Genomic DNA, 23,071 nt, shown 5'->3' with positions numbered 1-23,071 from the left:
ACATTGTTAGTTGATTCCTTGTGCAGCCATGCCTTTGGTAAGCTGTTGACTGACAAGGGTACGGTTTCCTAGGCTTCAATCGTTTCTCAGGCTGTTTTTGTCTCTGCTCGGCCAACAATCTTAGTAGCTGAAAAATTGAATGCATGTCCTTGTTCATTGCAGTGCAAGGCTACCAATGAGTTCTGGTTTCCTCTTCTAACCATTTGCTGGTGTTCAGGTAATCTGGTAGTTAGCTTCCTCCCTATCTGTTTTACATAGTGACAGGGAATCCATGCAGGGAATCCGGTAAATCACATTAGAAATTTCTCCCACTTCCAACCTATCTTTCTACTGCATGATTTGTCCTCATGTGGTAGCCTCTGAGCAATGGGTAATGCCCACTTGCAGCTGTGTTCTATTTCTTCTGAAATGTTTTTGATATATGGCAAGGTGTGCTATATAATTGGTCTTGTACCTTCTTTCTTCCTTTCTTCCTTACTTTTTCAAGGACTTGCAATAAGCTCTATTTTACCTTCTGATGCTATAGTGGTGAGTGAGGAAAGCTAATATTATAAACTGTTTCTCTGTAGCTGGTATAGCACATTTTGACTATCATTTCCATCATACCTGGAGAGTATGGTTTGATGTGCTTGGTTGGGGAACTATAGAACCTTTCATTTTTAGAAGCCATCTCCTAGGAAGTGCATTGGTGTCATCAATGAGCTTTGGTCCATGTGTTGTGTGTCTGGTAGGAATGGCATGTTGCTTGCATATTTTGCTGGTACATATTCTAGTGTGATTGACATAGTGATGAGTACTTGTGGTGTTGTTTTGATGAGATGGTTGTCAGCATCATAGAGTGGTATCATTTTGATGAACCAGTTGTTGATTGGGAATTTGTATTGTAGATCTGGATCTCCTGTTGTGTGTATTTGTTTTTTGTTTTTTTGGCTTGCTTGTGCATCATCATCTGCAAGGAATGCTATTTTGTTTAGGTTTAGATGTGGAGTCACATTTTCATCTTGTATGTAGTGCATTTCTTGATCATACACTGTTGATTGGTTTTCTGCTCCTGGTGACCATGTTGGATCAAATTGTTGCATTGAGTGTGTGTTGAGCCATTTTTGTTCTTGTGCTTCCCAGGAGAATTTGACAGCATTTTTTTCTGGTCTGAGTTCTTTTAGTTCTTCTGCGATGCAGAGTGGATCCCACATGAATTGTGCATATGGTGGTTGCAGTGAGGTTGATCTGTATATTCCATGTTTGTATGTTGGTAGCATGTACCTTGTGTTTTGGTGTAGTCCTTCTCTCATCCACAGGTTGTTTTGTCCTTCTGTTAGTTCTTCCCAGTCTGTTTCATACTTGTCATCTGAGTAGCATATTGCATAAATGGCGTTATTAAATGTGGTAAATGCTGCAATGCCTTGAATTGCACTTTGTTCTGTTAGAGGAATCATGTTGGATACTGTTGCTGATACACTGCAAACGCGGAATCGTGCAGTGTTGTAGAGTAGTGTTGTCCATTGTTGGAATGTTAGATAATCTCTCCAAAGTTGGTTTGGTATTCTGTGGTATCCTGTGGTGTATTCAATTGGGTTTTTTGGTTGTGTGGTATTGTTGTTTGATGTTGGGTAGTCCATTCCTGCATTTTCAATGTATGCATAGTAGGAGTTTTTAAACGTTACCATAGGCATAATGTAGATAATTTATGTAATTTAGCCAATTGTCGGTATTAAGTGGCCTGCCCACTCCAATCATTGTTTCAGTTTGATGTTGATTAGGTTGTTGTATTTGGAGTAGCTCGATGGGAGTGAGCTTGCGTTCAGGATTAGGTTGATTAGATATTCGTCGTACGGGGACCAGTCTATCTCCTCCTCTTCATTCTCTAGGTCCAGTAGGAGATCGACTACGTCCTCTACTGTTGGGCTCAGTAGAGATTGGTCGCTGTGTGATATTTGTTCATCGTCTGCTGCAGTCGCTGGATTGGTGTCTTGGTAACTCCTTCTGTTAGTTGTGGTGCCAGTGCAGCTTGTAGGTTTTGGCTCGTCGGAGTCGCTGTCACTCTCGATAATGTTGTTTCTTCTTCTGCACCTGTGGTTGCACCTGATAGGTGATTTTGAAAGGGATCTTCGATTAGGCCTACTTGGTATGCTGCTTCCTGAATCAGAACTGTTCCCGTTGTTATTGTCTGATGGGTCACTGTCATTAGGTGTTGTGCAAATTGTAGTATTTGGTTTGCTGGTGTTGAATTGTAGGCTTCTATCCCTCCAATTCGTAGTGCTGTGATCACTACTCTGGCTACTTGAGTGTGTGTGTTGATCAGTGTCTGTAGGCGTTGTTGAAGGAACGTTGCTGGTGATAACCCTGTGGAAGATAAAAGTGGTACATCGATTGGTTAGTGCTTGTCGTTCTGCAGAGCAGTAATTCCATAGGTGTTTGTTAGTTGTTATGAGTACTGGTGTGCGATTTGTTCGGATTTGTTCTTTCTTACTTTTTCAAGGACTTGCAATAAGCTCTATTTTACCTTCTGATGCTATAGTGGTGAGTGAGGAAAGCTAATATTATAAACTGTTTCTCTGTAGCTGGTATAGCACATTTTGACTATCATTTCCATCATACATGGAGAGTATGGTTTGATGTGCTTGGTTGGGGAACTATAGAACCTTTCATTTTTAGAAGCCTTTAATAAACAATGACTGATGTCACTTCAAATGTCCAGTTTTAATTGTTAATATCAATCTAAACAGATACACATTCAAAATCCTATTGTATCTTAGTTTTCCTTTGATTCCTCTATCTACTAATAAAAATTGGCCTAATGATCATTATAATTCAACACATCTGGTTGGTTCCATTTGGAAATGGCTGCTTCATAGGATCCCAAAGACTCTTGGTGTGTGAATTTTGATTTGTGGCAATCAGAGGTCCATTAAAAATATGATAGAATGGATTTAATTTTAATTCATTCCTGGCTTTTGTTAGATAATTACCAGGCTATTAATTCCTTGAGTAGAAACAACGCAGTTACCTAGTACTTGACCTCCGATGCTCATACTTTCTGAGACCAGGCTGTATTAAGAATCATCTTTCATGGCTCAAAATACTCCAATGAAAAGCTGTTTTTAGAGAGCTTATGCCACCTGCTGCAGCTTTTATTTTAACACATTGGAACATTTTGCTAGGGGCAGCAAATGAAACATTAAGTATCATCCATGCATGATGTATTGGTTTAAAAGCCCTCATTAATGTATCAAAAATGCAGAAAATGATTTCACACATATGGCTGACATATTGTATCTAGAAACCTTCTGCTTATTTAGTTTCTTGGAAGCCCCAAAGTCTATGTGCTTATGTTAGTTTTCTACATCTATGTAACTGGAAACCTTGGTCTTTAGATGTTAAATAGAGAACTGGAAATACCATGGTTAGCTTATATTTATCAAGTGAGTTGCTAACTGTTAGGCATATGGTGTTAGCCTACAATGTTGGGTTGAAAATATATTAACCATGATGTTATGTCTTTAAGATGTTAATTGGCCAATGGGTGTGTAAGTGTTCTCATGGCCATAAGAGGGAGCTAGTAACGTAGCTTCTTTCTCTCTCTGAATTTACTGCTCTCTACTATTACTGTTTTTGCTCTGTTACCTGAACTGTGTATTGACCTCTGGACCGGTAAGAAGACTTTGTATTTTGGATTACTTCTTGGACCGTTGCTATTGTGTATGACCTGGACTGTTTATTTTTGACTGTGCATTTTTGTTCTTACACCACCTTAAAGTAAACTACTTTTTGCTTTTACAACTCAGTGTACTCTTGTGTTTACTGTGTGACTCTTACTGCTCTAAGTACCCTTCCTTGTCTGTGCAACTGTTTGGTAGCACAAGGAGATCTCTGCACATCAAATTCCTTAACACCAACTAAAATAAATCAAATTGCTCATTAACAAATATGTCCTCTAAGTGCAGTGATATTTTTTTTCTGAGCAAACATTATTTTGAGTAAACTATCCTTCTATGAAATCAGTTTTAAATTAAGTAAACTTATATAGATTGTATGATGTGTCTCAAGTACAGATTCATATCTGGGTAAAATATTTTGAATTCTTCTTTCCCTTCTGCCCATCCATTGAAAAATCTTGTGTAATAATTTTTGAATTCTAGCAAGCCTGGTTATCTAGATCAATGCTGCCCAACTCTTTGGGCACCAGAGACCGATTCCATGGAGAGAGGTTTTTGCGGGGACCAGAGGGGGTGTGGTTTCATGTAGTGCCTACATCCTACAGATGGGGCTTTGCTTGTTTGTATAGACTGGTTTTTGGCATGACAGGGACCAGTGCTGGTCTACAAACTGGAGTTTGGAGACTTCTGATCTAGATGACCAGACACTCCAGTCCAGATGTTTTAGGACTACAAGTTTCCAAATTCCTAGTTATGGAGGTTGGAGAAGATTGCCCTATAATATAAACAGCTGGTCATTATAATTATATCTATCAGTGATGATGGGGTCCTTTATATAGGTATGAAGAGAACTATTTGTTCAGCTGCAGTCATCATTTTTTCTCAAGATTTTCACATTCTATCAACATTGACTCCATATTTAAGAATCCTAAGACATATTTACCTTATTTTGTGAAAAAAGGTGATTGTTCTTACATTTTGCTGATAGCTGGCTTTTGTTTATTACCACAAATGTTCCATTTGATGGATTTAGTTCTTTATAAAAAATCACCTTGTTTTCCTTAATGACCATCTGTAGTCCAGAAAAGCATAGCCTTCCTTTTTGAAAACATATGCCTTGCATATTTAAAAAATCATTTCTGCAATTATTCACAAACCCAGCACGCGGTCCTCTGAATCCCATAGAGGTTTGCAAAACTGGTTCAGTATTGTTTGTGCTGTGTCTGTGTATTATGTTAATCAGTGACAATCAATACAGGGAGTAATACTTTATCATTATCCATAATAGAGAAGATTGCTTGCTTTCATAAGCAAACAGGATAATCTGAAAACTTGCTCTGGAGCCCTATTTTTCCTGGGCAAAGTTGCTGTGGTTTGACAATGCTCCAGCTTTGTGATTGCAAAGATTGTTCATGCATAGTGGAAGCAGCATGAGAATCACTCCACATTTTGCCTGAAGTATATTAATGGAGTCATGACCCACATTTTGAGGTTCCCAAGTGTCTTTCATTATGGGCCTTAGCAGAAAACTGGTGGAAGAATTGCTGTGCATATTGAATAAGGAACTAATCACAGAGTGAAACAAATATTAAGGAGTAACTATGAATGAATAGTAAAAAAACCAGTGTGATTTTTCCTAATTCTTCACCGGAGTTTAGTTTCTTGTTTTAAACTTTTTTATATATTGCTAGGTGAAAATAAATATGCACAAATCAGTTTCTCATATGATAATCGTTAAACATCTTATCCAAAACATAAAGAAATATCCCAATGTATCAGAACTTTTGTAATTGAGCATGTTGTAGATCACATCTGCCGTTGAAGATAATGTTGCCAGTGAGTTCGGGTTTTATAGCTTCTAGTAATAGCAGATAATTGTGATAAATGATTCATATCAACTAAAAAGGACATTTTAAAAATTTCCATACCTGGCAACCATAAAGCATTTATGAATGCTTCAATAGACCTCCATGACCAAAAAGAGCTTTATGATTAATTTCATCTCAGGGTGGTAATTAGCTGGGTTTGAAGCAATTTCTGGAAAAGAGGTGGATAGAGGCAGAAGATTAACCCACAAACTTTTTTTTTAGAGCAGAGGTCCCCAACCTTTTGAGCACCAGGGACCGGTTCCAAGAAGAGAGGTTTTCCTGCGGACTGGAGGGGGCATGGTTTCATGTACCGCCTGCATTCTGCGGATGGGGCTTTGCTTGTTTCTGCAGACCAACTTCTGGCATGCCGTAACCTGGTGCTGGTCCATGGACTAGGGGTTGGGGACCCCTGTTTTAGAGCAAAAGACAATATACATATACCTAATAATCCATGAGTTTCTTCTGGAAACTGCTAGGCTTTCTATTACCTCAGACGAAAGAAAGGGTTCTTACTGAAATGGCACAAGAGTCCTAAAGAGCAGAAATCAAAGCAAGGGGTCCCAAAGAGATAAGCTTTGTTCAAGTAAAAAAAACAGTTTGGTGGGAAAATGCACATCTAAATGGAAGCTGGCCTTGAAAACTGCTGGAAGGTGTTTTGTCTGAAAGAGCTGTCATTGGCTTTTATTACCCCAGAAGGGAAAAATTGCAAATACTTCAAAGTAAAGTTTTTATCAAGAGTCAGGTTGGTTAAGTCAAGGCTTTTCAACTTTTTCACCCATTGTACCATTTTTAGAATATGGCAACATCCGAGTACCACTAGTCGCCTAGCAAGGTGACAAAAAAAGGGAAAAAAAGTGATGAAGTACAGGTAGTCCTCGACTTACAACAGTTCACTTAGTGACTGTTTGAAGTCACAATGGCACTGAAAAAAGTGCCCCCCAAGCCACAGCCGAGCAAGACACCTGCCTGCCCGCCCAGGGGCGCTCTTCCTCCTCTCTGAGGTTTTCATTGTTGTGAGAATTTCTGTTGAGGATTGGCAGCGGGGGTGGGGGAGGTGTTTGGTTTCTATTCCCCCCATCTGCTGGGTGGTTGCAGCAGGTTTTGGTCACTTCACATGACCCTGGGACACTGTCACCATCATAAATATGAATCAGTTTCCAAGCATCTGAATGTAAATCACAAGACCCTGGAGTTGCTGCAACATTCCAGCTGATCGGTGCTTCTTCTGGGCTCAGAAGCTTAGGGTGCAGCTCCCTGGAGAAATACATTTTTATCTTCTGGGACGATGAAATAAATGGATGGCTTGTGGTATATATGTGAGAGCATATAGCAGAGCTAACTGCTAATAAGTAACAGAGCACTTATGGCCTTTTATAATATATTCTTACAGACACAAAGGAAGCCATTTCCATCAAGGACCTAAAAAGTGAGTCTTATTTTTCTAATTATGTTCTTACCCTTATTTATTTTTTTTCCACTGTTATTAGTGTTTGCTTTGATGCATCCATTTATGCATATTGAACTATATCATTTCATACATTCTTCTTTGGGTAAAAGGCAACTTGCACTCAACGGGATTTACACCTGGGTAGATCTGCAGAGAATTGTGCTGTAAAATTGTAAGAAAATGCAAATATGGAAAGAGTGACACCATTTATAATTTTAAAGTGACATGTTTAGACTTAGCAGTTTCTTCTATTCTGAATCAATTCACACTGCATTTTCAGTTCCCTGTTCCCATTTGTGATAGACAAGTTATTTCTTCCCTTCTCCATTTTTTTTAAATTACATTTTGAAAAAGCAGATACAGATTGAAATGTCAACTGTGATGTCACCTGAGTATTTCTTAGTGGCCATGAGCTGGATAGGAGAGTTCATGTATCTGGTTCCTATAAAATAAGGTCTGAAGACTTTTAGTCCTTGAATAATGTCCCTGGTATGAAAAATGCAAATCATCAAGCCTGGCAGCATTTGCCATTTCTGTTTCTCGGAAAATGATGCAGGAAACAAGTGGCTAATCTATAAAGACATTCCAGAATCCTGCATTATTTAACCAAGTAAAATAGGATCCTAAACCTGCCCCATGCCATCTTGTAAAATGAAAGCTGAAGAGCTTTCAGCTATGTGTAGGAAGTCCATGGACCTAGGGCCACAACTGGACATAATTTCCATTGTTAAGCAAGGCCGTTGCACCCTTTTGATCGTCTTTTTTGCCATGGTTGTTAAGTGGATCACAGTCCTTAAGCAAATCTGGCTTTCACCATGGACTTTGCTTGTTGGAAGCCAGCTGGGAAGGTCACATGCTGCAACAGCCACAATTGCCAACTGTCCAAATTATGATCACATGGCTGTAAGTATAAGTAACATTTTTGACTGCCACTGTAACTTTGAACAGTGCCTAAACAAATGGCTGTAAATCGAGAACTACCTACGGTATATTCTTCCGCTGAATTGCAGAAGACATCCGGCTACATACAGAAGAAAGAAAGAAAAAGACAAATGGCTACAGTTATTTCAGATCTTTTGCAGCAAATTGCACTCATGTTATTCTCACTGTGCTTCTATAGCACCATTAAAATCTACATACAACTCAGTAGCATAACAATTCTCATCTGAGGATCAGGAGAAATCATATGTCTTCCACAGCTATAAGTATTCCAATTGAGGCATTAAGATCCTGGGAAGTAGATGCATAAATAAAGGGAACACTTTGGATCATCAAAAGCAAAAAAAAAAAAAAAAGAACACTTGAGGACCCCCCACACACACACACCTCAGAGCAAAAGGTGAACACAGAAAAGATAAAATATAAATTGGATTGCTGTTTTTTGCTGCTGATTTCAATGGGGTAGCAGGTGCTTCGATGGACAATTCTGATCCTTTAGCATGGCATCTTCCATCCTAGGAAGATGGATGCTGCAGGCATCATGTCCCTGACATAAATGATAATAGTTCAGTATTGTCTTCTGAGTAGCACTTATCTTCTGCATTACAGAAGGAGTGTCTGATTATTTTCTTGTCAAACAGGCATGTTTTGTACAGAGACAGGCTGTGAACTGACTCCAATTACACGTAGCCCTGTTGACCTGAAGTGGGGATGGGTATTCTCATTTATCATAAAAGATGGATCTAGCGCAAGCCAGATTGTTCACTGTTGCACATGTACATGTACATATCTAAGCTGAGCTGGTGACACTGATCTATGCTACAGCATGAGAATAACCTATTTTGTTTTATTCAGGAGAAGAAGAGCACAAACGTAGAGAGACCTTAGTTTCCTTCAGGGAGAATGTTATTCCAGCTATGCCTTTTTATATGCAAATGATGCGTGGTTTGTGAACTATTGACCACTGACTATTAAACTGTGATGCTGAGTAGTATAATACAAAAATCTACATTTGTTAATATTAGTAATTATAACCTGATTTCAAATCACAGTTTCTCTCCCTGTTTTTGACTTACAGTAATAGAATTCCAAGAAACAACTTCTTTTAATTATGTTCTCTTTTTCCTTACAAGAAGGATACTAAGGGCAATATTTTTCCCATTTTGTTTCCCCATTTGTTTTGTTTATTTAATTTATTTTTGTTATGGCATGCCTTGTTACAACTGCTTTAATTTGTTTTCATTTCAAGAGCCAGCAAAAACTCCGGCAGCCCCCCAGCCAGTTTCTGTAAAAGTGGCAACACCAGGTAAATAATTCAATTATTTTCTTTTGCTTTGTTTCCAGGATTATTTAAGCACCCTTTTGAGCAGCATGCATTTTTGTTGTTGTTATTATTTCATTGCACCAGAGCGCCATCTGTTGGCTCAGATGTTTATGGACTCTTTTTGTTCTCTGAAAATAAAAATAATACTGTGGTGGATTCTGTCCTGCCAACTGACAAAATCATACAGAATCATTTACAAGTAACAATAATTGGATTCACTTATTGTGTTAAATCAAAACTAAGCACACTACACTGCACTGTGTAAACCTTGCAAATCTCTGAAGGAAAGCTTTTCCTAACAGAACATGATCAGCATCCAATTGCTGAGTGTGGAATTTCTTGAAACAAGGGCCATGCACAAGTAAGGCTGGTTTCAGAAGGCAAGCTCAGTGGATATTCACTGCATTTCTGTAAAATACTTGGCTCCATTTGCAAATATCGACACAGATGAAAGTCTTACTGCAAAGGGCCAAGGTAGCTATATTATTTTTGGGGAAAAAACATTTTTTTTACTGGCTTACAGCGGGTTTGTTCCATTTTACAGAAGATCATCCCGCAGTTAATGAGTTGTTATATGGCCATCCTTTACCTGTGTTTGTGGAAAAACTAACAACATGAGTTACCTGATTACAGATTTTTCATTATAGTTAAGCCATTTGGTATTCCTACTCTGAATACTTAATTATGATAAAATTATTTCTAAAGTTGAATCTATAGGTATGAATTAGCTTCTACAAATCAGTGTCCTCCTTTAGCCACTTTTTTTTAAAGAGGAGGAAGGTGACAGAAAGTTTAAAAAAAGAATATTTTTCTGCAATAGTTTTTGGTTTTGATTCTGTACCCCACAACTATAGTTGACTCCAATTAAATGGAACATCTTATCCTTTTTTTATCTGTATGGAGTAAGTGAAAGGAGGAAACAGATGCTGAAGGTATAATATAATTACTGTATCCTATGGCAACAGATTATTTCATAGTCCCACAAGGAAATAATTTTGCAAATTGTTCCTCTGATAACAGTGAATCAGATCATTGCAGATGATTTCAAATATAGTCTTCACAATCTATAAATCCTTATTTATCATTTTGATAAAGAATATCAACATGAAATGCATTCATGGGAGGAGATTTGTTGCTCTGCAGAATGATGACCCCCATTAACAAAAATGGCATTATAAAGTAATTATTAGTTCTTAAAAACAAATCTACCTTTTCCAGATTTTTTTTAAAACATTCCCAGTCTCCCCACCTCCCTGAAATATTTAAGTAATAACCAGGCCCAATTTTGCTTGTTTCCCTGAAAAATAAGTTACATGCCGCCATCTGCTGAAACAAACTTGTAATATTCATCAGAATAATAGTTGGTTTGTTTTTCACAAATTGTTGATATCAACATTACAACAATCGCTGAAAATGCTATGAGGCTGAATTACTCAAAAAATAATTTATTGCCTGAAAAAATATTGTAATAAAATACACAGCTTTTTGTTGAAATGATGTAGTAATATATGTGAATGACGAAACAGCATAAAGCGTGAAAGGAGTAAATGTTTAGGTCAGGGGTAGGCAACCTCGGCTCTTTTATGACTCATGGACTTCAATTCCTGGCTGGTTCAGGAATTCTGGGAGTTGAAGTCCATGAGTCATAAAAGAGCCGAGGTTGCCTACCCCTGGTTTAGGTGAATTCTAGCGTGAATTCAAAAATCAGAGTGACCATAAAAAAATCAGGCAATAGGAGGAAACTAGGATTTAAGTTTGCCTGAAATTCATAGGAAAATAAAAACTCTGCACAATAAAATGTTCGCAGTTCATTTGCAGAAATGTTTATTCAGAAGCGATTCCTACAGAGTTAATGAGGCGGACTTTCACAAATTTGTATATTTTGTCTTTCATGTATTTTTTTTCTTTGAAATTGGATAAACATACCCCCTTCACCATTGAGTTTCTCAGGATGACTTTCAAAATATTAAAATCATAACATATTTTATAAACCAAAATAATTAAAATGCAGTACGTAAACAATAAAAACCTAGCTGCATGTTGATTAAAATGCTTCTGTGTAGTGGGTGCCCATGTATATTTGCTGTATTAACAGGGTAAAAGTTATGGGGAAAATATATGGAGTATACTGTATATACTGTAATTTTTATTGAATAAATTCTTAACAAAGCAAAAACCACAAAAGAAAATAATCAATACAAATAGTAAATAGTGGAAAAAAAGAAAAAGAAAATAGAAAAGAAGAAAAGGAAAATAAGGATTATAAAGAAGGAGCTTCCAATCATCTTGGCAATAGATATAAATAGATTTTAATTCTTTCCACTCTCTGGATGACACATACATGCATCAATAGCAATTTTCAGAATATTTTGACACACTATAAACTGTCTGGATGTTCCTGGAGTCCTTGGACATTACTATTTATATGACAATAACTAAAGTCCATTAAATGTCTTTTCATGGTACCCCTAATATAGTTGTTTCTAAAAAAGCAAAAGGCAATGGGAAAGGATTGTGCTGGTGCATCAATTCTTGTTTGGATCACTAACATTCTTGAAAATTTGGGTATAACTGCTCAGTTCTTACCTCGAAATACTCTCCTTCTACTACAGTTCTACTTATTAGAAGTACCCATTTGCATAATCATATCAATTGAAATAATAGAATAGAATATCTTTATTGTCATTTTGTATCCCACAATGAAATTAAGTGCTATCCACAGTGCACACTACACACAAGTAAAAACTACAAGTTAAAAAAACCCTTACATTATATACACACATCCTTCCCATTCTATTCACCATTGCGCTGCCCCTAATATTTAATTTAATTTAATTTAATAATTTGATTTGTATACCGCCCTTCTCCCGAAGGACTCAGGGCGGTGAACAGGGCAATACACAATAAAAATCGAATACAAAAATTAAAAAGCCATTAAACATTATGCCCATAAAATTAATACATATTAAAGTTAAAACTAGTTATAAAAACCCAACCCCATCCCGTCAGACCAGGCCAGCTTGTTCGAAAAAGAATGTTTTGACATCGCGCCGGAAGGAGCGAAGGTCGGGGGCCATCCGGAGCTCAACCAGTAAGCGGTTCCAAAGGTCTGGCATGCCCACAGAGAACGCTCTCCCCCTGGGGGTCACCAATCGGCATTCTTTGATCGGCAGCACCCTGAGGAGGCCCTCTCTGTGGGAGCGCACTGGACGGAGGGAAGTTGACGCCGGCCGCAGGTGTTGCCGTAGGTAATCCGGACCCATGCCATGAAGGGCTTTGTAAGTCATAACTAACACCTTGAACCTCACCCGGAGAGCAACCGGTAGCCAATGCAGCTCACAGAGCAAAGGTGTAACATGGGAGTATCAGGAAACTCCCAAGACAACTCGCGCGGCTGCATTCTGCACCAGTTGGAGTCTCCGGGTGGACCTCAAGGGCAGCCCCATGTAGAGAGCATTACAGTAGTCTAGACGAGAGGTCACGAGTGCATGAGTGACTGTGCGCAAGGCATCCCGGTCTAGATAGGGCCGCAACTGGTGCACCAGGCGAACCTGGGTAAAGGCCCCTCTAGTCACAGCTCCAATATGCTCTTCCAAAGAGAGCTGTGAGTCTAGAAGGACCCCCAAGTTGTGGGCCCTATCTACGGGGGGTAATAGCTCAACCCCATGGCCAATGATGGAATAATCAGAATTTCCCGGGATTCCGGCACGAACAGCCACTCAGTCTTGTCAGGGTTGAGTCGAAGCCTGTTCCTCCCCATCCAGACCCAGACCGCCTCCAGGCAACGGGACATCACGTCGAGGGCATCACTGGGGTGGTTTGGGGTCGAAATAAAAAGCTGGGTATCATCAGCATATTGGTGATACCCAACTCCAAAACCACGAATGATCTTACCCAGCGGCTTCATATAGATGTTGAACAGGAGAGGCAAGAGAACCAATCCCTGAGGAACTCCACAAATGAGAGGTCTCAGGGTCGATCTCTGCCCCCCTGCCAACACCAACTGCGAACGTCCCAGGAGGTAAGAGGAGAACCACTGAAGAACTGTGCCTCCCACTCCTAACCCCCTGAGACGTCGCAGCAGGATACTATGGTCAATGGTATCAAAAGCCGCTGAGAGGTCTAAAAGGACTAGGACAGAGGAACAACCCCTGTCCCGAGCCCGCCAGAGATCATTCACCAGTGTGACCAATGCCGTCTCCGTGCTGTACCCGGGCCTGAAACCCGATTGGTACGGGTCTAGGTAGTCAGCTTCATCCAAGAACAAAGGGAACTGCTGCGCCACCACGCTCTCAACAACCTTCGCCAAAAAGCGAAGGTTGGAGACCGGACGATAGTTGTTTAAAATTGCTGGGTCCAAGGCAGGCTTCTTGAGGAGGGGTCTCACCACCGCCTCCTTCAAGGTGGCGGGAAAACTACCCTGACTCAAAGAAGCAGTAATCACTGCCAGGAGCCAACCTCGTGTCCCATCCCGGGCTGCATAAACACAAACACATGGTGGAGCTCAGCTTCCCCATTATCTTGTCCACTTCTTCAGGAGTCACAGGATCGAACTCTTCCCAGATTAAATCAACAAGGCCGCCCGTATCCTCTTCGTCAGACTCTGCCCAGTCGGAGTCCAAACCGGTCCAGATCCGAGCGATTTTGTCCGACAGAAATCGACTAAACTCCTCGGCTCGACCCTGCAAGGGTTCCTCCCTCACATCCTGATTAAGGAGAGAGCGAGTTACCCTAAACAGGGAGGCCGGGCGATTATCTGCGGACACGATGAGGGTGGCAACGTGGTTAGACCTAGCCACCCTCAACGCTGCGAGATAAGTTCTCGTAAATGACCTTAGTCGTAACCGGTCGGAATCAGATCGGCTGGACCTCCAACAGCTCTCTAGGCCCCGTCTCCGACGCTTCATCTCGCGTAGCTCCATGGAGAACCATGGGGCCCATTGAGATCTGCGTCGGGTCAAGGGCCGCATGGGTACAACTTGGTCAAGTGCCTCTGTGGCTGCCCTTTCCCAGGCTTCCACTAGGGCATCGACCGAGCTGTAAGCAAAGGAGGCAGGTGGGGGCCCAAGCGCCATTTGGAACCGCTCAGGGTCCATAAGGCGTCTAGGGCGGAACCATCTTGTTGGCTCAGCAACCCCACGACAGGGAGTGGCAAAATGGAAGACCATCCGCAGGAGATGATGATCGGTCCATGACAGGGGTGAATTAATTGGGGAACCCCCCCAAGATCATCTAACCACCCTCCGGATAGAAAAACCAGATCAAGTGTGTGACCCCCACCCCCGTGAGTTGGGCCCAGAATAACCTGCTTCAGGTCCATGGCCGTCATGGAAGCCATGAACTCCTGAGCTAACTCAGATGATCCCCCCAGGGATGGTAGGTTGAAGTCACCCAAAACTATAAGTTTGGGGAACTCAACCACCAACCCTGAGAGGATATCGAGAAGCTCAGGCAGGGCTGCCACCACGTGTCTAGGTGAAACGTACACCAGCAGCAAGCCCAACTGAGCTCTGGGACCGCATCTCAGGAGGAGGGACTCACACCCGGCTATCTGGACTGTGGTGGCCTCCCATGGACATAAGGTCTCCCTCACAACAACTGCCACTCCACCGCCCCTACCCTGAGCCCTAGGCTGGTGCAGCACCTGGAAACCTGATGGGCTAAGATCAACCAGGGGGACCCCGCCCTCTGGGCCCAACCAGGTCTCCGTAATGCAAGCCAGGTCTGCATACTCCTCCTCAATCAGATCACGAATGAGAGGTGCTTTATTCATTACGGACCTGGCATTGAAATACATGAGCCTGAGCTCAGGTGGCTGCTCATCCTCACTCCCGGTACCACGTGCTGAATTCAGAGGGTCGGAGCGCATCACCGCTTGAAGACAGCGGGGACGCACCCCCGGGTATTGATGTGGCCCTCTGTTCCTACACCTGCGGCCATTCCCAACCGCCGTGGGAATAGATAATCCCACACCCCACCCCGGGGCCCTGTAGGCCCCCAGCCCAGCCCCCACCATGGTGCGATCAGTCCCTGACCTGGTCTGAGAAACGGTTGGTGGAACCCCCCTCGTTTCCAACCGAACCGGTAAACCCACCCCCCTCCCTAACCCCTCAGAAAAAACCCTCATTGCACTTCAATGTTGCACTGTACAGTAGTATTTGATATGGTTACAGGTCTGAGATAAAAACTATTTTTCCACCTATTTTTCTTTGTTTTTATTATCCTGTATCGTCTGCCAGATGGTAATAGTTAAAAAAAAAGAACGATAAGTCTTTAAGAATGTTTTGAGCTTTCCTAAGACAGTGGGATTTGTACAGTTCATCTGGTGGTGGTGGGGAAGGCGAGGGCAGCCAATAATCTTCTGGGCAATGGTAATGACCCGTTTTCCTATCTGCTACTGTGAAGTTGGCAAACCAAACACAAATGCAATAGTTTAGAGTGCTCTCTTGGAGCAATGATAGAAGTTTTTCATAATCTCTGATACGCCTTCTTAACCAATGCTATAACGTGAGCATTCCAGGTCAGGTCCTTCTTTATGGTAACACCCAGAATCCTAAAGCTGGCCACCCGTTCCACACGGTCTCTACTGATGATCAGGGGCTGAATATCTGATCTATTCCTCCTATGATCTGCTACAAGCTCCTTGCAACCATCTATTGCGATCACAAGTTTCAAACTTTACAACTGCAATACCGAGTATAGTAAAATTGATTCATGGATATTGAGACTTCTGCATGAATCAGGTAGGGGGACCAAGCTAGCTACAAGAAGCAATCTGCAGGCTGATGAGAAAACGTCTTAATATAGAAGTAACACTGATGAGATTTTTAACTTTAAACTATGTGGGGTTTCATAGTCTTGACAATGAACTCTTCCTTTAAAGGAAAGATGAAATAGGTTTATTCTGTCATTTTCTATTCTAGAGACAAGGCTGTGCTTAGAAAATCCTTTCACTTTTTGTTTTGCTGTTAATTGATAGCAAGCCTAGGTCTTTCACAAGAAGGGTTGATACCTTCCTGATTGTCTCACCACCTGAGATTGACATTTGGGGAGTTGATCTCCTAAATATTCCCCAAACAGCAGATGGGATTGTCCCCACCCTCTTCTGCCAGCTTCCCTTTCTTTCCTGAGCCATCACCCGTATGAGTGATCTTTGTTATTACACACCACCACTGCCTTTTCAAGTAGCTTCAGGGAGTGTTGGCTATTCCGTGCAATTCGTGATTTGGAAATTATGTAGATTCTGTGGCCCATGCTTCTGTGTCAGGAAATGAGGCAGAATATATCCTATTTAGTTATAAGAAGTTTGTTAAAGGAGGGATGTAGGGTTGTTCAAAACCACTTGCCTCATTCCCCTTAGTTCTACTGGAAAAGAGATGGGCTCTTTCTCCCCCATAAATAATGGTGTGAAGAGAACGTAGTAGAAGTCAGGAAGTAATGTTAGAAAACCTCCATTATATCCAGTTATGCTTAGGTAGTCACTGCTGAGTAAATCATGGAGAAAATGTTAATTAATACAGCAACAACTAAAGATAATAAAACGCTTCGTGCATTCTACCACATGCAGTCACATAATATTATTAATATATTATTTATAATGTTAATCCAAACACTTAATCATATGATTACTAATGTAACATTGAACTGTGTTGCAATAGTAGCAAGACCTCCGTGTACATTAAGACATTATTTATATGGGCAAATATTATTTTTCTGTCTGTAGACGATAGGATAAAATTAAGAATTTCATAGCCTAAGGCCATTTCTTGACAGGGCAGATGCAATGCAAAATTGGATTGAGCAACCCACTGATGCCATTGCTAGGGGCTTCATGCCAGGATGCCAGATCCTGTTGCCCCAACTGTTTCTGATCCCATTTCTAACACCGAGTTGTTATGAAATAATAATTCTGTATCTAATGAATAAAAGAAACCAACAGGTAAATAGAAAAGTTTATCTCAGATACCAGTATTGGGTTAATTACAGTACTTATAAGCATACATAGCTCCATGTGTCCATTTCTCATTGATTCAATGCATGATTCTGCCATACTGTATATGGTTGAACTGTAGAAAGTTTGCTTATATGATGGTACTTTGTTCCCTATGTGGTCTTTTGAAAAGCCGATTAGTCATTTCTCCCTTTTTAGGATATTCGGACATGCATATTGATTAATTTAATATTAATTGACTGTTGTAAGCTCTCCAGAGTTGCTTAAATATACATCATTTGAATAAAAACTAATTTATTAGCTTGGTTTCCTTGCACATGACTTGTCTGTTTAGATCTAAAGGAGAAGGGCCTTTATATCTCTCTATAGGTGCTTTACCTCGATGGCGATAGGTTTTAGTTAATTTTTCTTTTATTTTTTTGCTGGGGGGAGGGGAAGAGGTTCTTGAAAGTGAGTGGGTAGGACAAGACAGTTATTTCTTGTTTGCTGGCAGACAAACAATAGTTAGCTGTCATTTCTTCAAATGTAGCATCTGATTCATCCTTGGTTCTCTATGAGCACTGTACTTTTACCAAAAAGCAAAATGTGTCCTTTCTTACTTGTAATAAAACAGACTAACTGCCCTTTCAAAGTCTTAATTGGGGAATGAGTAAGCTCACTGTCTGTAAGTGACCCCAGTCTATCATTTTATTTTCTGGTCAGTGTAGAAGTACTACACTGCTTACTAAGAACTTTCAAGGGCAGGAATAATACCTTTGTTTTCCTCTTACCTTCCAGAACCATACAAGAAAGAAAAGCTGATAGAAATAGGAAACCGCATCCCATTTTCTCACCTCCACTTCCCAGAAATATATTCATATAGTATGCTATTGAAAAATTATCATAATCCTTTTACTCTTTTATTTTTACAGACTGGTCAAAGAAGGGTGCACATGTGAAAGAATCTGGTAAGACCTGGTTGTTGTTTTTTCCCCAAATTACACTTTCTGTTTTGAATACTTTGTATTAATTCATATAAGATTGTTGATGTGAACATGCCAGAGAAGAGGACACTGAGTAATGAAATAAAACGACATGAAAAATAGACTACATCTTGTTCCTGTGAGTTACTTAGGACTAATTCCTACAGCCCCTTATCCTCTGCCTCAAAATCATCCATATTCTGGTCCTCATTGAATAATTCTTGCTATCTCTTCAATCCATTCACTGAGTCTGGATGGACCATGTCTGCATATGTAATTACATTTTTCTTACTGTAATTATCTCCAGTATGAAAGGCATTTAAAGGACACATTAGCAAGTCTATCTAATGGGCTTATTATTTTCCTTATAGAATTCCATGCTTCTATCAAACTGTGTTTGATAATATGTTCTCCTTTGTGTCTCATAAATATTCATTGTACTATGTATGTCTTTCCAGTCCATTAGTAGTATTAACATTCTACTAATCAAGAATTTTATTCACTCTGTTACCCATAACAAGCAACTTGCTTTCTGATTTAATATAAATTTTGAAGAACAAAACCACCTCTTTTAAATATTGAATTTTTTTAATTTAACTATGGGACTTTTCTCACTTCATATAAATTTGCTGACTATTTCTTGCTATTTTTGTAAGGCTCTCCCTGAGATTTACAACTCTCTGATGCCATTTGGAATAAATAGTTGATCTTGGGAAATAATTTCATGTTAACAATTACAGTTGATCCTGATCAAAGTGGCCTTGTGTTCTTCCATCTTCTGAGATCTCTTCTGAACTCTTGCCATAATTTAACATAGAACATTCTGATTTTAAGTGAAGTGCCAATTCAAAAAAATACCATTTGTTGGAAGCATATATACAAACTCCTACTTAGATATGACATGGAGACAAGAAAAATAAAATAAAACCTTATGATAAAATGGATGCAAAATTTCAAAGAAACAATCACTACACAACAATGAGAAGAATTATAGATTAAATCCATAAAATCTACTTCAAGTCACAACCTAAAAGAAAATTGGTATAAAATGTTTTACATATGGTACACAACTCCATCGATTTATCTCCAATATAGTTAAATCATATATTATATAGTAATAAATGTTGTAAATGCCATGAAACAGAAATTCTATACTTGATGAATATGTAAAAAAAAAACCTCAAAGGTACTGGAAAGATATACATAGTACAATGAAGAAAAGTTCAGAAATTAAATTTGAAATGAAATTGTGATACACACACACACACACACACACACACACACATATATATATGTAAATTATTCAAATTGCTAATAAAGAATTAGGGAGGCTGATATGGCCATTTCGAACTTATTTTGTTCTCATCAGTCAGTCATACCCTTTATCTGAGATTCGAACCTGGGCTAATTATATATTAGGCAGTATTTTTAACCCCTATATATATATTGCTCATGGCAATGAGAATAAATTTTGCACAGAATTGGAAGAAAGAAACAATTCTGATGATATCTGATTGGCTACTTAAATTTGGAGAATATTCAGCAATAACAAAAAAAAACAACATATATACAACAGGAAGAAAATAAGAGCCACTTAATTCTTGCTTTGTTTTAATTATGAAATCACAAGACTAATTAACTGTGATCTTGGTTTATCATTTCAATAATGAATATATGGAATAAGCACACCCTTGTAGACTCTGATGGAGAAATCATTTTCTTACATCCTAGAAACACATAAAAAAGAAAAGCCAGTAGAAATATGTCAGTATGTTAATGTTTTCTTTCTTTTACAACTGCAAAACATGATATTGGACATGGATATGGATTATACATGTTCAAATTGTAGAATAACTGAAATCCTTATGTCTTCTTTTTTTAGCCAAAGTGCCAAAGAAACATGTGCATGTAAAGAAATATGGTAAGAATGGGGTAAAAACATATCTCAGAAATGGCACTGTTCCTTTTGAACACTTAGTATAAATTAACAAAAGACTCTGGAAGTGGCTGTTACACATCCTAAGTGACTACCTAGTGAAATAAAGCCAAAAATTTGTATAATAAATTTCCTAGAGGTGGGTTACTTAAGCCTCATCCACACAATCCTGTTGCTTTGGTTCCAACAAAGTCTGCTTGGCTTTTCTTGAGGAGATGTCCTCATATTTGGCCTTGGTACTGGAGCCAGATTACTGGAAGAGCTCAATCTTATTTTCAACTTGGAAGACATATAAGCCTTAAGAAGAAAAACGCAGAAACAAAAAAGAATAGATAATAAAGTACATTCTTCCAACTGAATTCAGAATATATTCAATCCCAGATTAGTTTTGTTTGTGGAATTAAAGTCTCCTCAGTCTGTCATTTGCTTCTTTGCTAAGTATTAAATTATATACTGTTTATTTTGAATATTTAAATGCAAAAATCATTTTCTGCTCATATAAACCTTAAGTTCTTTTTTTTAAAAACCCAACAAAAATGAATAGATCGTAAATTGCATTATGCCAACTGTGAGTTATCTAGTCAGAGGAATCTCCTCAATTTTACCTTAATTTTAATTGAGGAATTAAAACATTCTGTCTCTAATTGCCCTCAATTTATTGCTTCCTTCTTTGTTAAATATGGAATAATTCACTGTTTATTTTGAATACCCGAATGCAGAAATCAAGTTCAAACCTTCCTCTTATTTTCTAGAACCAGACAAGAAAGAAAAGTCAATAGAAATAGGTAAGCATGCTCTTATTTTCCTACATTTACCTAAAAGTTGTGTTATGCATAAATATTCAATATGTGTGATAATCAATATATTTAAATCTTTTTATTTTAGCCAAGCTGCCAAAGAAGGCTGTGTATGCAAACAAAACTGGTAAGACCTAATCTGGGACAGTCAACTTTCTACCTTGAAAAGTAATCAAAGACTACAGAAATGAGTGTTCCATAAGAAAAGCAGCTAATTATTGAAATAAAACATCAAATTTTGATAGGAGATGATTCAATCCTTTTTCCCATACTAAATTGACTTTATGAGGAAATTCAGTTAAAAATTAGGGGGGGGGAATGTTGATATGGAAAAATTGGATGAATTGATTTTGGATGAATTGATTTTGGATCAATTGCTTTTGGATCAATTGATAGATGATGAGGACAAATTTTTAACCTATGATATGCTAGGAGACAAATATTTATCAGATGTAACTCAGTGGCAATATTTACAGCTACAATCATTGTTAACAGCGTTGTTTGAACCAGCAGCATTTTCAGCTTCTGAGACACCTGAGATATGAGATCAATTGGTTAAATCTTTTAAACCAAGGAAACCAATTATTCATTTCAATATATGTTATCAATAAATCAATTTGATATGCAAATAGTAACAAATAGTGAAATAAAGAATTAGAGTTTCCTATATTGCCTAGACAATGAGACTGTGTCTTAACATCTATACCAAGAATATCAATAGATCACAGCTTACAACTTATAAAACCAAAAATAATATTTAGAATTTTTTGGACTCCATTATGTTTGTATAGAAAAGGATTGTGTAGGACAGCATGTTGTTATATGCAGTAATGGGAATGTTTCTTTTTAAAGCATTAAATTTTGGGACACAATAGAGGACTACATAAATGTTGACTGTGCAAACAAAGCTAAGATTTTCCGAGGATAATATTATCTTAAATTACATACCTAGCTCAAGGAATTTGACAACTGAACAACGTAAATGGATTCTCCATGCCCTTATTGTAACTAAAAGACTGATAATGCAACATTTGAAAGATAAATGTGTGGCTTGGCTTTGCTGGATTGAAGACTGGATTATAGTTGCTACCTATGAATGGATTGTACACTTTGTGTGGATATGGGACTCATTTATACAAAGTACTGTAGGTTAAAAAAGAATGAAAGTCATATATATATATATTATACTCTGTATCTTATTTTTTCTGTTGTATTTTTTCACTTACTTTTAAGCACTTCTTATGCATTGTTTGATAATGTATGTATTTTGAGTTTTGTTCCTTTTGCTTTTTGCTGTTATTATTTCAAAAGCAATAAAAATATTTTTAAAAATGTAGATAGGAGACTACATTCTGTCCAATGTGATTAATTGGGGAATTAAAACATTCTATATTTAAGTGCCCTTGGTCTATCACTTCTTTTTCTGTTAACCATGGAATCATCCACTGTTTATTTTGAGCGCCCAAATACAGAAATCATGTTCAAATATTCCTCTTACTTTCTAGAAGCAGATAAAAAAGAAAAGCCAATAGAAATAGGTAGGTATGCTCTAATTTCCCCACCTTTGCTATCTGAAAGATGTGATACACATATTAATATCCATGTTCAATATTTATAATAATCAATATTCTTAAATCTTTTTCTTTTCCTTATAGCCAAGCTGCTAAAGAAGGCTGTGCATGCAATCAAAACTGGTAAGACCTGAGTAAAAGTAAATCTAGAAAATTCCATTTTCCATTTTCAAAAATTAATAAAAGGCTACAGAAATGAGAGTTCCAAGAGAATGACTAATTGCTAAAAAATAAAACACCAAATGTGGCTTACTCTTTTATTCCCTTCATTGCCCTCCCCCATGGGAAGAGATGGCCTATTCTATTGGCCTTCCCCAGGTGACTAATGGACTGTATGTGGGAGCTTATGGTTTACTCTGTGGATCTGGTGGTTGGTTTAGGTGAGATCTCAGTTGTTGCCAGGCATGGGTTTTTGACAGGAGCCTTGGACCACAACACCCCTAGGTGACTTGTCTCTGTGCATCAATACCAGGCACACTTTAGATTATTGAGAAACTCCAGGACAGGTTGCACTCCCTGCAAAAAAAATATCTGGAGTGATATTGGAAAAAGATTTAAACAAGCCTGATTGAATATGGGCAATTGCCTATATTACCTTGTAATGATAAGGGAGGGCAGCA

The 23,071-nt window shown here is 38.7% G+C and overlaps 1 protein-coding gene across 1 annotated transcript in view; it reads left to right on the top strand.

The window, feature by feature from the left end:
* Nucleotides 1-23,071, top strand: part of TRDN (triadin) — a gene marked incomplete at its 3' end in the record, with an annotated part of 235,922 nt that overhangs the window by 158,268 nt on the left and 54,583 nt on the right. Inside the window, exons 20-27 of the mRNA XM_083374012.1 lie at nucleotides 6,915-6,950; nucleotides 9,160-9,216; nucleotides 18,097-18,132; nucleotides 20,030-20,068; nucleotides 20,836-20,868; nucleotides 20,969-21,007; nucleotides 22,386-22,418; nucleotides 22,536-22,574. Coding sequence (XP_083230138.1) covers nucleotides 6,915-6,950; nucleotides 9,160-9,216; nucleotides 18,097-18,132; nucleotides 20,030-20,068; nucleotides 20,836-20,868; nucleotides 20,969-21,007; nucleotides 22,386-22,418; nucleotides 22,536-22,574 — 312 coding nt within the window. The remainder of the gene's footprint in view (nucleotides 1-6,914; nucleotides 6,951-9,159; nucleotides 9,217-18,096; nucleotides 18,133-20,029; nucleotides 20,069-20,835; nucleotides 20,869-20,968; nucleotides 21,008-22,385; nucleotides 22,419-22,535; nucleotides 22,575-23,071) is intronic.

The sequence above is a fragment of the Vipera ursinii genome (assembly GCF_947247035.1).
Source record: "Vipera ursinii genome assembly, chromosome: 1".
NCBI classification, from domain to species: Eukaryota; Metazoa; Chordata; class Lepidosauria; order Squamata; family Viperidae; genus Vipera; species Vipera ursinii.
The sequence above is the reverse complement of the archived record's forward strand: the minus strand, read 5'-3'. Positions and strand labels throughout refer to the sequence as shown.